This window comes from Enhydra lutris, unplaced genomic scaffold, assembly GCF_002288905.1.
Source record: "Enhydra lutris kenyoni isolate GAN:26980312 unplaced genomic scaffold, ASM228890v2 scaffoldscaffold5, whole genome shotgun sequence".
NCBI lineage: Eukaryota > Metazoa > Chordata > Mammalia > Carnivora > Mustelidae > Enhydra > Enhydra lutris.
The window spans coordinates 52,593,762-52,607,865 of record NW_019154089.1 but is presented as its reverse complement, the minus strand read 5'-3'; the positions used below and the strand labels follow the sequence as shown (position 1 = coordinate 52,607,865).

Genomic DNA, 14,104 nt, shown 5'->3' with positions numbered 1-14,104 from the left:
GATATATATATATTTTAATATTTTATTTATTTATTTGAGAGAGAGAGAGAGAGAGAGCACTACTCGGGGGATGGTCTGATGGAGAAGCAAACTCCCTGCTGAGGGGGGAGCCTGACGTAGGGCTCAATCCTGGGACTCTGGGATCATGACCTGAGCCAAAGGCAGAGGCTTAACCAACTGAGCCCTCCAGGCACTTCCCAGGGTATTTTTGAGGAGCCTAATCCTGCAACACGCATTTATTCATTAGGTATTATCTTCTCACGTTCTGAAATCAATGACAGATAAAGAAATTCAGTTTTGGAGTAACTGAATTTCTAGTGAAAAGGGAAATGAAGTCATTTTCCGAGGGAGATACTGTGAGATGCCCAAATATAAAGTGATTAAATTACATTTACATGAAAAAATTACAATTGCACGTGACACCAGTGTCTCTTTTGGTCATTCATCAGGAATCAGCATTAGATGCCAGTAGAAATAGGGAATTCACAGAAAGTGTGAATGTGCCCTAGCTATCTAATGAAGTGGCTGGCATCATTCTTCTTTGCCTCCTGGGCATTTTTTCAAGCTACGAAAATAATAAACAGTGTATTTTTAAAATATTTTTGCAGGGTAAATGATTCATGTGCAATGTCCTGTTAGCAATAATGAATCATCTTGTTTTTCCTGGATTTGAGTGGGTTATATCCAGACACCAGCACAACCTTGAGTTGGATGTACCAGCAGAAGCCTTTTCCAAGATCACATGCCAGCATGTGAACTTTCAGTCATGGGCGTGCGGGAGCAACCACACCGCTCTGAACAATGCGGATCAATAAGGATATAGCAACTGCAAAATATCCGGGGGCATTATGTGCAGCAAAATACTACACTGGCCTGTGTCAGAATAATACACAAGATACAAGGCACTTTAAAAATATTAATGGTTGAGGGATTTGTATATCAAATCCTCTTGGCTCCCCGTCTCCCAGCTGTTGGCCTTTGATCCGTCCTCACTGAGGTGGTAACCGGCTTCATGAAAGCACAGCCCGACCCATTGGCCTGCACCTCCCATGTCCATGCTGTGTGCCTCTCACCTCCCGACTCTGGGCTTTTCTTGTTGAGACATGAGACACGGTAGGGTCTTCCCATTGCCCACACGTGAATAACCCAGGACAACAGGGGATATTAGTCATCTGAGAGGACACTTTTTACCCACAATCCCGAGAGATAGGAGCCAATAGGGTCATCTCCTCCCTTCCTGCCCCCAGTCAAACTACCCTAAGAGGCAGTAGTTCACACAGGTTTTAGAAGACCTTCTTTTAAGAGCACCCAGTTATCCCTGAACCCGAACAGCAGTCACTTAGGACAAGAGGTCAGTCTGGTAATGTACCACCTCATATTCAATTCCCCTCCTTTCCTGTCTCCTTCCCCTTTCCTATCACCCCCATTTCCTTGACATGGTATCAGATTTGGCCTTAAGACTGTATTTTCTAGAGAATCCAGGATATGACCCATCAGACTGATGGCAGAAACTGTCTATGGTAGAATTTTCTTTGTTTTCAGGGTCACGGATACAGTTATTTATATAACAACTAAACTTTGTGACAACAATAAATCTTTTCCCTGTTTGCAGTTTAATTTTTTGTTTGTCTCTCCATCCAACAGGCTGGCTATCTGGCAAGCTGACCTGTGGTTTGACAAGATCTGAAACTCACAAAATCAGGCTGAGCCTCAAGCTGCAGGGCGCATCCACTCTTGATTGCTCCAGGACGAGCCCCAGGATCCGAGGTGCTGGGACCCAAAACCGTCCTTCCTTAGGCTTTGTGCCTCTGGGATAATATTGGTATTTGATCTGTTGTCTTCTGATGGTATTTGAACTTTTCTCTCCTGAGTTCACGACATAAACATCGGCCACACATCAGCTAAGGATGAACTTCTAGCAGATTTAGAGGTATTAATGGCAGAAGAGTACCAGAACTAAAATGTACAGAAACCCTCTATAAACCAGTGGAGATGCTGAACATTGACAATGAATATATCTTACCTTTGAAATCAAAACAAAACAATGTTATTTTTTTTTTAAAGACTAAAATAAATAGAAGGGAATGTAATTGATTCTTACCAGGTCCCAGTTCCCAGCGACCCAGTGACAACAAGGGTGGCTGTTGCAGGGGGCAGTGGGCGTGGGCCTTTTCTTCCAGTCACAGAGACCTCCCGGGCAAGTCACTGCTCTCTTCTGAACTCCGCCTCCACAGGACCTGGAACACTGATGTAGAACAGGCACAAGTTTAGGTAAAAATCACAGAGTGACCTTTTCAGTGATAAGGGAAGACCTTTTTATTATCATTTTTGTTGTCTACAGTGCCAATAAGAATATTAGTGTCTATTTTGGAATCTGTGCAGGTTCCTTACAATGACTACATAACAGTGATGAATCAAAAATTAAAGAGAAAGAAGGAAATTAATAAAGGACATTCTGAGGATATGAAGAGGAGGAAAAATAATCAGAAGATGCCACATAGTTCAATGTAACACAGAACAGGAGGTCACACAGAAGGAATTCTTGGTAAAAACCTAAATGAGTGGTCCTTCCAGAATGGACATTATGTTATCTTCATTCTGCCTTCTGGAACAAGTATCTAGAAACCAAACTGTAAAATGTAGATGTCTTTATTATGATTAGCTCCAAAAGTGCAAACAGGTAGCACACATTTGCAGTACAGTTTTGTTCATCTCCTCTTGAAATGGGATTTTTTCCTCCTTTCCCACTACAAAATGCTTTAGAATTAAATTGGTCCATGGCTTTGAATAGGGGCCTGGATAGGTTTGCCCTGGGGTCTGATCCACCAACTGTCATGCTTGCAAAAGCAAATTTGAGATGACAAGCTGGATTCCTAAAGGGAGACAACTCCAAAACATGTCAGATTTTTGCCCACTAATATAATTACATAAGATCCATTGTCTCACTTTCCTAAGGCTTCTAGGAGGAAATTACATTATCCACCAAGAAGCTTTGAAAAGTACTTTGAAAAATCTTAATTATGGTATGGTAACAACAACAGCAACCACAAAGCGATTTACAGCTAGCAACATCTTGCCCATTACATTCAGGCACGACGTGAGTGGTGGTATTCTAGAACACTGGATCATCATATGCAATCAATGCTTTCTGCTCAATAAAAGAACTGATCTATTACTTTCACGATAGTCCAACTTCAAGGGTCAACATGGTTTTTTCCCATTTATTCTGTAGGAGGAGAGAAGAGAAGGGATCCCCCATTTCAGATGGGGGAGGTGGGGAGGGTTGGGGACCAAACCTTCCATGTGTTCTGGAAAGGAAGGTAGTAAATAAACCACAAGTGTAGGATGCAGAGTTAGGGTCGAAGCTTACAGAAGAATGTCCCCCCTCCCCAAAGCCACTTCCCGTCTACATGCCAAGCAGCCATGTTGCCTCCTGAGGCTCTGGGTCAATACCTGTGATTTCTGGGGCAGCAGCCACCACTGTCCCTTCTTTCTCCTTACTGGCTCAGTTCTAGAATCTGTGCAGGTTCCTCACAACCTGCACATGTGCATATACCTACATGTGTGCATATATTCAGAGTCATCTGGTCATGTCATGTCCCAAGAAAGGAGGTGAATAAAGTATACACCAGGGCTTCTCCAAGTGTGGTCTCCGGACCAGCAACTGTAGCATCTTCTGGGTACTTGCTAGAAATGCAAAATTGAGGCCCCACCCCAGACCTCCAAATTGGACACTCTGGGGGTGGGGTCCAGCCATCTGTGTGTTGACAAACCCTCCAGGTGATTCTGAAGTGTGCTAAAGTGTGAGAAGCTCTCCTGCAGAGACATCCCCATAGAAGAAAGGCTTCTTCTGTGCTGGTCGTCTGGGCCGGCTGACATGTCCAAGGGGGCCTACAGTATTCTCAGGATGGCAGACTGTGAATGTGTACAGACAAAGCAGCCTCAGCGGTAGTCAGGGTAAAGCACAAGGGTGCCCAGACCTTCAAAGGCTCCAGAGCAACACTCAAAATGATTTTTGCATTTTCCATCTCTCTCAGAGGGAAGTCTTTCAATTGTGTGGCTGGCTTGAATGAGAGTACTAATTCAGAAAGGAGGGTGGCGGGAGCCCTTGAGGGAATAGCTCCTGACTGGGGCTTCCAGGATACATCTTCATAACCAGAGGGCAGATCTGATTTCTCATCTTTAAAAACCTGCAGATGCACTTCTCTCACAGGGCCCCTCTGCAAATCCCTGGATTCTGAAAGTTGTCACCAGGCTCATCATATGAGGAGAGCTTGGAGGTCCAAAGCATGAGAGGAACAGGCATTTTATGTGCTCTAGAACTAAGCCGGTAAGGAGGAGAAAGAAGGAACAGTGGTGGCTACTGCCCCGGAAATCACAGGTATTGGCCCAGAGCCTCAGGAATCAACATGGTTGCTTGACATGTAGACTGGAAGTGACTCTGGGGTCGGGGGGGGGGGGACATTATTCTGTAAGCTTTGACGCTAACTCTGTGTCTCACACTTGTGGCTCACCACTTTCCTTTCCAGAACCCGTGGAAGGTTTGGTCTCCAACCCCGCCCCTGCCCCCCATCTCCAGCAAATTGTCACTGGTTCACTCCTTCTCCTCAGTTCACTCTTCGTTCAATGCTTACTGGGCGGATTTCTGTGATAGAAAGAACACAGGCACTGGAGTCTGCCTTGTGCCGAAACTAATAACCCACCATTTATTTTCTAGTTGTGTGAACTCATGTAAATTTCTTAATCTCTGAGTCTCAGTTTCTTCACCTGCACCATGGAAGTAATAAAGCCTACCATTCGGGTCGCTGTGAGTGTTACACCACGTATCACAGGCAAAACGCCTAGCCCACAGACATACTCCAAATATGCTGGGTTCCTTTTTTCTCTTCTTCTTACCATGCATGGATAAGGCTGGGAGCTGTCTGGAGCTGTCGTGGTATTTATCTACTAGCAAACGAATCATCATACTTCACGGAAGAGCAGTCACTTCACTTTCATGTGCTGAAGTAGGACAAAGACCCAGAGGAACCTGGGCCCTCACAAAGCAGAGGGCACACACAGGCACAAATACACTTCCTTTTATTTGTGTGAACAGTGATCTGGGTATTGAACTGAGAGGTGGAACCCTAAAATACACTGTGTGTGGGAAGGAGCTGGCCATGACCCCCAGCTCAACCCCAGAGGCCTAGCAGAGGCATGGGAGGCTCTGCCCTCAGGGGCTCTCATCAGAGTGGTCTGTGAGCATCTCCCTGACACGGACCCCAGTTCTGCCCAGTATATCCACTGTGAGACTGGGTTGTGCTAAAACGCTGAATTGTCACAGCTGAAACCACACAATGTAGTCTTCAAGTTGACCTGTTCGACCTCCTGTGTGGACAGTGTGGGGCCACTGACTGGAGGCTGGTCATTGTCACAAGACACATGCGGCCTCCCCTGACTTCTAGACTCGCAAGGTAACACAGAGACTGACGCTGGCCGGGGCTGGGAATGACGTATGTGGAGGCCGTACCTGGTTCCAGGGCTCCACCTGCCACTCTTCGCAGGGCTCCATGTTGCAGCTCACGCTCAGTGGGGGACGAATGCCGGCCAGGAACTGGCAGTGAAACGGCCTCAGGCTGCGTTGGTCCAGGCTGTCCACACACTGAATCTCCCGGATCTGGAAGCCCCCGCTGCAGTTTCTGGAGCACTGCATGGAGGAGACAAGGGGGTTACGCGAGTCCCTGATGTCAGGCTTCCATTCCCCTGAATTCCAGGGGGCTTCTGCAGAGAACCATGAAGTTCCAGGCTTCCAGGCATGAAGAAGGGGCAAGTCTAGCTCAAGTGACCTGCTTCCCTCACAGGCCTTGGAGAGGAAGTCACCCAAGCAGCTCCCAAACATGGGGCCACCCGTCTTAGAAAACACAGGCAGGGACTTATAGGAACTGAGTGGCAAGTTCTGTTCTGTCACTCACTTGTCATGAGCTGTTGGGCAAGTCTCAGAAACATTCTGAGCCTCAGGCGCCATACTTGGAAACCGGGATATAACTGTGTCTCCCAGGGCTGTGGTGAAGATCATGGACCCTGGGGTCGGGTGTCTACTGGCACAGCGTCTGCCTCAGTGGGTCGCCCGACTCTCTGGTGTGGAGTCATCCTGGGTAGATGAGGCTGCCCAGGAGGGGACGACTCTGCCAAGCCATACCCACATCTCCCTCAGAATCCTGCCAAAAACCTGTTTGCTCTGTGACTCTGAAGGCAGGATGGGTCACCCTTGGACATGTGAAAGGCCTGAATGAGGGAAATGACTGGAGTAACTGCCCAGTGGTTTTGCTCACAGGAGTGACCTTGTCTCTACTGCCATCCTTCCTCCCACAGCCGACACCCCCTGCCTTCTTCACTGAGCATTTGTTCGGCACAGGTTCACGGAAAGCCATCATGAGGCCCTCCTCACAGCCCCCCCCCCCATAGGCCCACACCTTGCATGGCAGCCCCCATGGCCTGCTGTGTCTCAGGAAAGAGCACGGTTCACCGGCACGCTGCTGACTCTTTAACGTCATGGTAACACTGGCGCACTAGGGTCCCATCCCCTAAACCACAGCTGACACGGCCTCTTCAGAAGCAGACCTACTCCCTGACCTCTTGGATTCTGGAAGCTACTCCATCCTCCACCTGCGTTATACTTGATCAGAACTCAAGCTTCCAAGACATGATCTCTGGTGTCTTCAGAATATTAGTGTCTACTGATCCCTTCCATTCATCTTGCCCCCATCTTCTGGTCTCTCCTAGTCCTGTCCTTGCCTGGCCTGTCTTGTCACACCCCACACTCAGTTGAGGACCCGAGGTAGGAGGGATGGAAACAGACCCCTGTGCTCCTCAGCGCTTTTCCCCCAGACTCTCTGTGGGTTAAGAGTACCTCCCTGGGGGCACCTGGGTGGCTCAGTGGGTTAAGCCTCTGCCTTCAGCTCAGGTCATGATCTCAAAGTCCTGGGATCGAGCCCCACATCAGGCTCTCTGCCCAGCAGGGAGCCTGCTTCCCCCTCGCTCTCTGTCTGCCTCTCTGCCTACTTGTGATCTCTCTCTCTGTCAAATAAATAAATAAAATCTTTATAAAAAAAAAAAAAAAGAATATCTCCCTGTTGTCCTTATGTCCCAAATGTTCCTCCCTCTACCCTTCACATTATCTGCTACTGCTCTTCCTTTTAGGCCTCAGTTGAAATGTCCTCTCCTCAGAGAGGCTTCCTAGAAAGCCTTTATCCAAAGGAGACTCTCCCTCTTCTTATGTCTCTCAGCTCCTTATCTGTTTCTATCACAAGAACTTGAAATGTGGAACAATTTTTACTCACTCTGTGTGTCCTTTTTCTTACACTCTCACTGCCATGAAATTGGAACCCTATCTGCTCTGGTTACCACTGCGTCCTGAGCACCCGGCATGGGGCCAGGCATCGCACGGATGGTCCACACAGGTTTGCTGAACGCATGCACAGATTTGGAGAAATGGGTAAGCCGGGAGTTTCCGGGAGGCTAAAGAGACATGTGGTTGCTGTGGGGATGAAAAGTGTCTTTACCCTTCCCGTCCTCCAGCTATGATCTCATTAGCAGTCTTGGCTGAGAGAATGTACCAGCAAGAAAGTGTGTCCATTGCTCTAGGTACATTTGGCCCCTCTCTACATAGTGAATAATTATGCTCTTTCTGGCTATGGTGGAATAACCCTAATTGCAGGGTTTGGGATGGTGAAAGAAAATTCCTCAAAACTTTCAGTACAGTTTTCCCTTCTGCCACCTGCACATTGTACCAAGTCACCTGACTTCAACCTTGGGCTGTCACATAGAAAGATGCTGGCCCATGTGACAAGGAACAGACTGATGCTCTAATGCTTCCATAAATCGAATGTTTAGCTTCTTAGAAATAATCAACACTTGCCAAATAATAACCCCCCCCCACACAAATAAAATAAAATAAAAACCGTATTTTCTTGGTGCCTGGGTGGCTCAGACAGTTAAACATCTGCCTTCAGCTCAGGCCATGATCCCGGGGTCCTGGGATGGAGTCTCCTGGGATCGAGTCTCCTGCTGAGCAGGGAGAGCCTACTTCTCCCTCTCCCTCTGCCCCTCCCCATCACTCATGAGCTTTCTCTCTCTATCTCTCTTAAATAAATTAATATATTTTTAAAAAACCCCTCACTTTCCTGCCATGTAATAAGTACACAAAGGAAAAAGTAACTGCCAGTTTGAAATCAGCCACAGAACAAATGAGGAAACATGTTAATAATTTCCACACAAAGCAGCCCTTTGTTTGACAAAACAGATTTCTGGGAAAGAACATGTAGTAAAGCAACAGGGATCTTTATTAGGACAAGGGAATTTTATAAGAGTTAAGTATGAAATGGGATTTTATTTTCCTTTTTTAATTTGCTGTTGTAATCTGTTATTCCAAAATTTAATTTTCAAATTAGCATTTCCCTTTTGTTATTCACAGTCAATGGGAAATGAACTTTATTAATATGCTGACGTAAGTAACAAGGGAAGAAAGACCCTCACTAAATCTATGACTTTCATTCCATTTTCAAAACGGCTTCTTGTTCAGTTAGCAACAGAGAAGGGGCAGGATATTAAACCGCTCCATTCCTAAAGCTGTTTTGCCTTGTATGATGAATGCCAATTATTATGTTCATTTTCTTCTTGCCCTAGAGGAAGGTCATTTGGATTCATGGTTTCCTAACCTGGCGCCTGTGGACCAGACTGAGCACAAGAGTCAGACTAATGAAAACAAAACCTGGCCAGTGCCCTCCTTGGATCAAATGGTCCCATTTTCTGATTAGCACCTCAGCTCAAGGTGTAGCACCCTTAGCTTACAGGGGCCACTGGCAGAGACAGAATGAAATCACAATTCTCCCTTGTGTTGCTATTTTTTTTTAAATTTTTTATTTATTTTCAGCGTAACAGTATTCATTGTTTTTTCACACACCCAGTGCTCCATGCAATCCGTGCTCTCTCTAATACCCACCACCTGGTTCCCCCAACCTCCCACCCCCCGCCCCTTCAAAACCCTCAGATTGTTTTTCAGAGTCCATGGTCTCTCATGGTTCACCTCCCCTTCCAATTTCCCTCAACTCCCTTCTTCTCTCCAGCTCCCCTTGTCCTCCATGTTATTTGTTATGCTCCACAAATAAGTGAAACCATATGATAATTGACTCTCTCTGCTTGACTTATTTCACTCAGCATAATCTCTTCCAGTCCCATTCATGTTGATACAAAAGTTGGGTATTCATCCTTTCTGATGGAGGCATAATACTCCATAGTGTATATGGACCACATCTTCCTTATCCATTCGTCTGTTGAAGGGCATCTTGGTTCTTTCCACAGTTTGGTGACCGTGGCCATTGCTGCTATAAACATTGGGGTACAGGTGGCCCTTCTTTTCACTACATCTGTATCTTTGGGGTAAATACCCAGTAGTGCAATTGCAGGGTCATAGGGGAGCTCTATTTTTAATTTCTTGAGGAATCTCCACACTGTTTTCCAAAGTGGCTGCACCAACTTGCATTCCCACCAACAGTGTAAGGGGCTTTCCCTTTCTCCACATCCTCTCCAACACATGTTGTTTCCTGTCTTGCTAATTTTGGCCATTCTAACTGTTGTAAGGTGGTATCTCAATGTGGTTTTAATTTGAATCTCCCTGATGGCTAGTGTTGTTTTTGATGTGTGAAGTCATCATGATACTCGTTCTGTGCTGGACTCACACAGAGTACTCAGTCAGGAACCATGAGATGCTCGAGCACAGGGCTGGGAGGTCGGAAGACTGCACTCAGGTGTGACCCTGACAGCAAGGGGCTACCTTAGTGTGGGTTAACCACTTCTCGTCTCTCAGCCTCTGTTTCTCCACTGGTGTGGAAAGAAGGATAGACGAGATGATTAGACTATCCCAACATTCTGGAGTGGTGTGAAGTATGGGGTCACTGCATTTGTATTCTGTTCTGATTTCAGAATACTTACTTGCTTTCCAAGTTGAACTAAATACTAAATTGGGATACCAAAAAAAAAAAAAAAAAAATTCATTCCTGTTCCTTTCCTTATGCTGAACAGTTTCCTAAGACCCTTAAGATTAAATAGTTCATTCCAAAAATTCTAAGTGGAACAGCACCAAAATTCATCCTTCCTTCCATCTCTTCTCCCATGCCACCCCCACGTCCCTTCCAGTTATTGGGCATTTCTATGTTCCAGGCTCTATATTCCAATCCAACAGGAGGGGAGAGTGACATAAATGAGATGGAGGAATAAAGGCTCTATTTAATATAAATATCACATCATGAGTTGCTCACGATCTAGTGAGGGCACAATGGAGGAGGTGGGCAATTTCATCTGACGAGGTCAGGAAAGGTCTAAATAAAGGAGCTGAAGTTTGAGCTGAAGCATATAGGATAAGTAGGCGCTCACTCGGCTGGCAAAAGAGGGTGGGGAACAATCAAATGGAGAGAATGGTATGTAAGGAGGCAGAGTGCTATGAAACAAGGCTCACTTGGGATCGGCAAGCTGATCAGAATGCTAGGGCAAAGAGCCGGGGTGGACAGAGATGGGCAGGGCCATCATGGAGAGCCCCATAGGGGTCTTGGGTGGTCTTAGGCTCATGCTTCCTGTGCTCCTAAATGTTTCTAACTCATTCTCATTCCTCTATTTTTTAGGGATCCCTTAATCTAAAACCTTTGGCGGGGCTAAGAGAATGGAACGGCTCAGACATATAACAAATTATATCAAGATTAAAATAAAGGCAGCAATTCTTAGTATATAATGATCTTCCTGCTACTCAATTTTTGCTTTCTGGGGACAGAGAATCCCTTATAACATGCAAGTCTAAGTTTTGACTTTTGCACATTGGACTGTAATATACATTCCTGTGAACATGATATATATCAAAGTTGGGGGTGGTCTGTATTTAGCAAGAAAGGGGCTCTTTCCCTACTAAATTTATTTCTAAAAATTCAGATCTAAAAAAATGTAGCAACGCCATTGACAATCTGTAAATTCTAATAAACACAAAGGCAAGAAGAAGAATGAGACAGGAATACTAGTGATAAAAAAATACATTAGCAAATATTTGAAACCCACAGCCACAGGGCACCTGGGTGGCTCAGTGGGTTAAAGCTGCTGCCTTCAGCTCAGGCCATGATCCTAGGGTCCTGGGATGGAGCCCTGCATTGGGCTCTCTGCTCAGCAGGGAGCCAGCTTCCTCCTCTCTCTCTGCCTGCTTCTCTGCTTACTTGTGATCTCTGTCTGTCAAATAAATAAATGAAATCTTAAAAAAAAAAAAAAAATGAAACCCACGGCCATAAGGAAAGGCTGCCACTTTCTCTCATTTTCCAGCAAAAGTCAAAGGCTGCAAAAATAAAATGGCAACACTGCCGAGGAGGGAAAACAGAACATTCCAAGAAAAAAATGTAAAAACGTTTCTGATTCATTTCAGAAATAATCAAGATCCGTTACAACTTAACTATGAAAAGGGAAATGCTTGTTCTCAGAAAGCAAAGAAAAGGCCTGTCAAACCACCAGTTTACAAAACTTCAGAAGGGGCAGGCATCAAGATGTTCCACCAGGCGGTGAGTGGGGCGGTGGGTGAGCATCGCTTTGGGGTCAAACCCAATGGAAGCTTTTCAAACCCATTTTGTCACTTCCTAAATTTCCTGCATGACGACACTCTCTTTTGTTTCCTCCTACAAATTTTAATGCCCTGAAATTGGCATGCGTCTTACAACTGATGTATATATTTATTGTGTAGTGTTCCCCTTCTTCCTGAAAAGCTGTCATTAAATAGATGACGTGTCCCCCTGTTGATGGTTTCTTAAAACCGGGAGTGTTTGGTAACAGCTGTGTGATCAAGCGTTAGTGATTTAAACACCCTGAGCTTTCAGTTTCCTCAGTGGGAATTATAAAGAAAGTCCTGTGCTGGATGAAAATGGACTTGATTACCTAAAGCAGCTCTTGTGTAATGCTGGGCACATGATAGTATCCGGAGAGTGCTGGGACCCAGGCTAGGTCAAGTTCTCCAAAGTTCACACACACTTTGAGCACCTTGTCTGCTTCATCCAGGGGAGTAAACACCTGCTCCAGCCAGTCCTTCTGTTGACAGAACTTTCTCTGCTGTCACCTGTCTATAAGCTTTCTGGCCCAAGTCCAGGAAGCCAGAGGTTAGGAAGCACCTAAGGGCCAGTCCTAACTTTCATCTGGAGCTCAAAGTTGGCCCAGGATTTCCCCTGAATAGTCTTCCGCCATTTACAAAGTTGTTTCACAAACACTCTCTTTTCTGACCCTTGTAACAACTCTGTGAGGTAAGTGGAGGCAATAGCATCCATTTTATTTCTCAGAGGTGAGAGAAGCACAGTTTCTAAGGTGAATACACTAGTGTCACATGCTGGTCATGACAGAGCGGGGCTGCCAACCCACACGGGTCTCGTCCACTGCCCAGCACCGCTTTCAGGATGCAATTCTCAGAACGGTCTTTCCAAGCATGCCTCTTGGAGAAACCCGAGAACTACGACTTGAACTTTGCTTCAGACAGACTGATGCATGAAGGGGAAGCAAGCCATGCTGAAAGACCGCTTCTAGACATGCAAAGGCAGAGGGCTGAACACAGACTCCTACTCTACTCTACACCCGGGGGGAGCCTGTCCCCAGCAGCTGTACCGGGCTTCATCAGGGAGCTGCACAGTGCTGGAGACGGAAGTCCGTAAAACCACCACAACTCACACAGCCATCACAAAGCAAGGGGGGACTGCTGCTGAGTGACCCCGAGGCATCAGGGGCACAGTTCTATGAGAATTCAGTGTCTGTGGATGGGGGGATGGTGGAGACTTGGGGGATAATGCCAAAGATTCAAGGTAAAATTGGAATTCTTCCCTCTGAGAAAGCATCTGTGAAAAGGCAAACCATCAACAGGGCAGAATCTAAACCATCTGGACAATTAAAGGCAAAAAATGTACCTACGCTCCTACTCTAGGTTTTGGAGATTTGCCTCTGAAAGAGTTTCAAACTAGAACAGTGAAATGAAGAAGCCCTCGAGTCTTTCCTAGTACATGATTTGGAATTCAGACCTCCATATGAACTGGTTAATAATGTGGTAGTTAAGAAGGAATTATACTTACTCCTCAAAATTTAAGATAAAATCTAAATCAACATGCCTGGGAAAAATGGAAGTCAGGTGTGTAAGACCCATAATAACAGAAACAAAGAAGTCAGGGCAATAGGCTGTCAGTGGTTAAGCCACGTCTTTGACAAGGTTTATCTAGTATCCTGAGATATCTCTCTCTAGTATCTCTCGAGTGGGAGGAATGGGGTAACTTGGAGGACCAATCCTGCATGTGGTAGTTATCACATTCTGGCAGGCTTGGTGATAATGAGAGAGCTCCCAGGAAAACACTAGAACCAACCGCACTGCAGGGGGTGTACATAGCCCCGCAGCCCTCCCGGCCATGACAGGGCACACCCAGGGACGGACAAGGGAGGTATGCGCTGGCAGAGCAGGGCTTTCCTCGGGAGATCTGAGCCCAGAGAAGGGCTTCTGGATCTCTCATTCAGGGTTTTTCACAAGCTAGAATTCCTGGTACTTTTCACTGGAGTGCCTTTTTGAAAGTGTGAGCAATTTCGCACATCTGTCCTTTCTTCAAGCCATGCAATTTCTGAGGGAAGGACTGTTCCCAGTAATAGCAAAGCGGGGCATTAGGACTGCTCAACATTTGGCCAGGTCAGGGATATAAAATGTCTCTTGGGATTGTGTTGGATGTGGAAGAGAAACTTTAGCAAAGCATTTGGTCTTCGTTGGATCTTGAGTTTGTTATGAGTTGGAGGATAAAGAAGAAAGAACCAGCATGCCTTCTTGAAAGGAAAATGACATGAAAGCAGAAGAGAGGGAGGGTGGCAGATATCAAAGGGATGTATGGTAATCTTTGAAGGAGTAACCCTACTCTCCCTTTCTTCTCCAAAATTGGAGCCTCACTTTGCAAGAAGGGGCCTAAAGGAGATAAATGATGCTGCACACTCTAGTCTTCCAGATAAGTCCTCCAGAACCAGAGATGTCCTGCGAGACACCTGGTGGTCCTGCTTGTCTGGGAACAGGAGCTCAATACTGGATGATGGTGCT

At 46.0% G+C, this 14,104-nt stretch overlaps 1 protein-coding gene across 1 annotated transcript in view; it reads right to left on the bottom strand.

Moving 5' to 3' along the window:
- The window catches only part of LOC111141131 (A disintegrin and metalloproteinase with thrombospondin motifs 12-like), a 291,198-nt gene that overhangs the window by 12,759 nt on the left and 264,335 nt on the right, over positions 1 to 14,104 (bottom strand). The window contains exons 21-22 of the mRNA XM_022493477.1: positions 5,510 to 5,686; positions 2,102 to 2,245 (exon numbers count right to left, since the gene is read on the bottom strand). Of these exons, the coding sequence (XP_022349185.1) occupies positions 2,102 to 2,245; positions 5,510 to 5,686 (321 nt within the window). The remainder of the gene's footprint in view (positions 1 to 2,101; positions 2,246 to 5,509; positions 5,687 to 14,104) is intronic.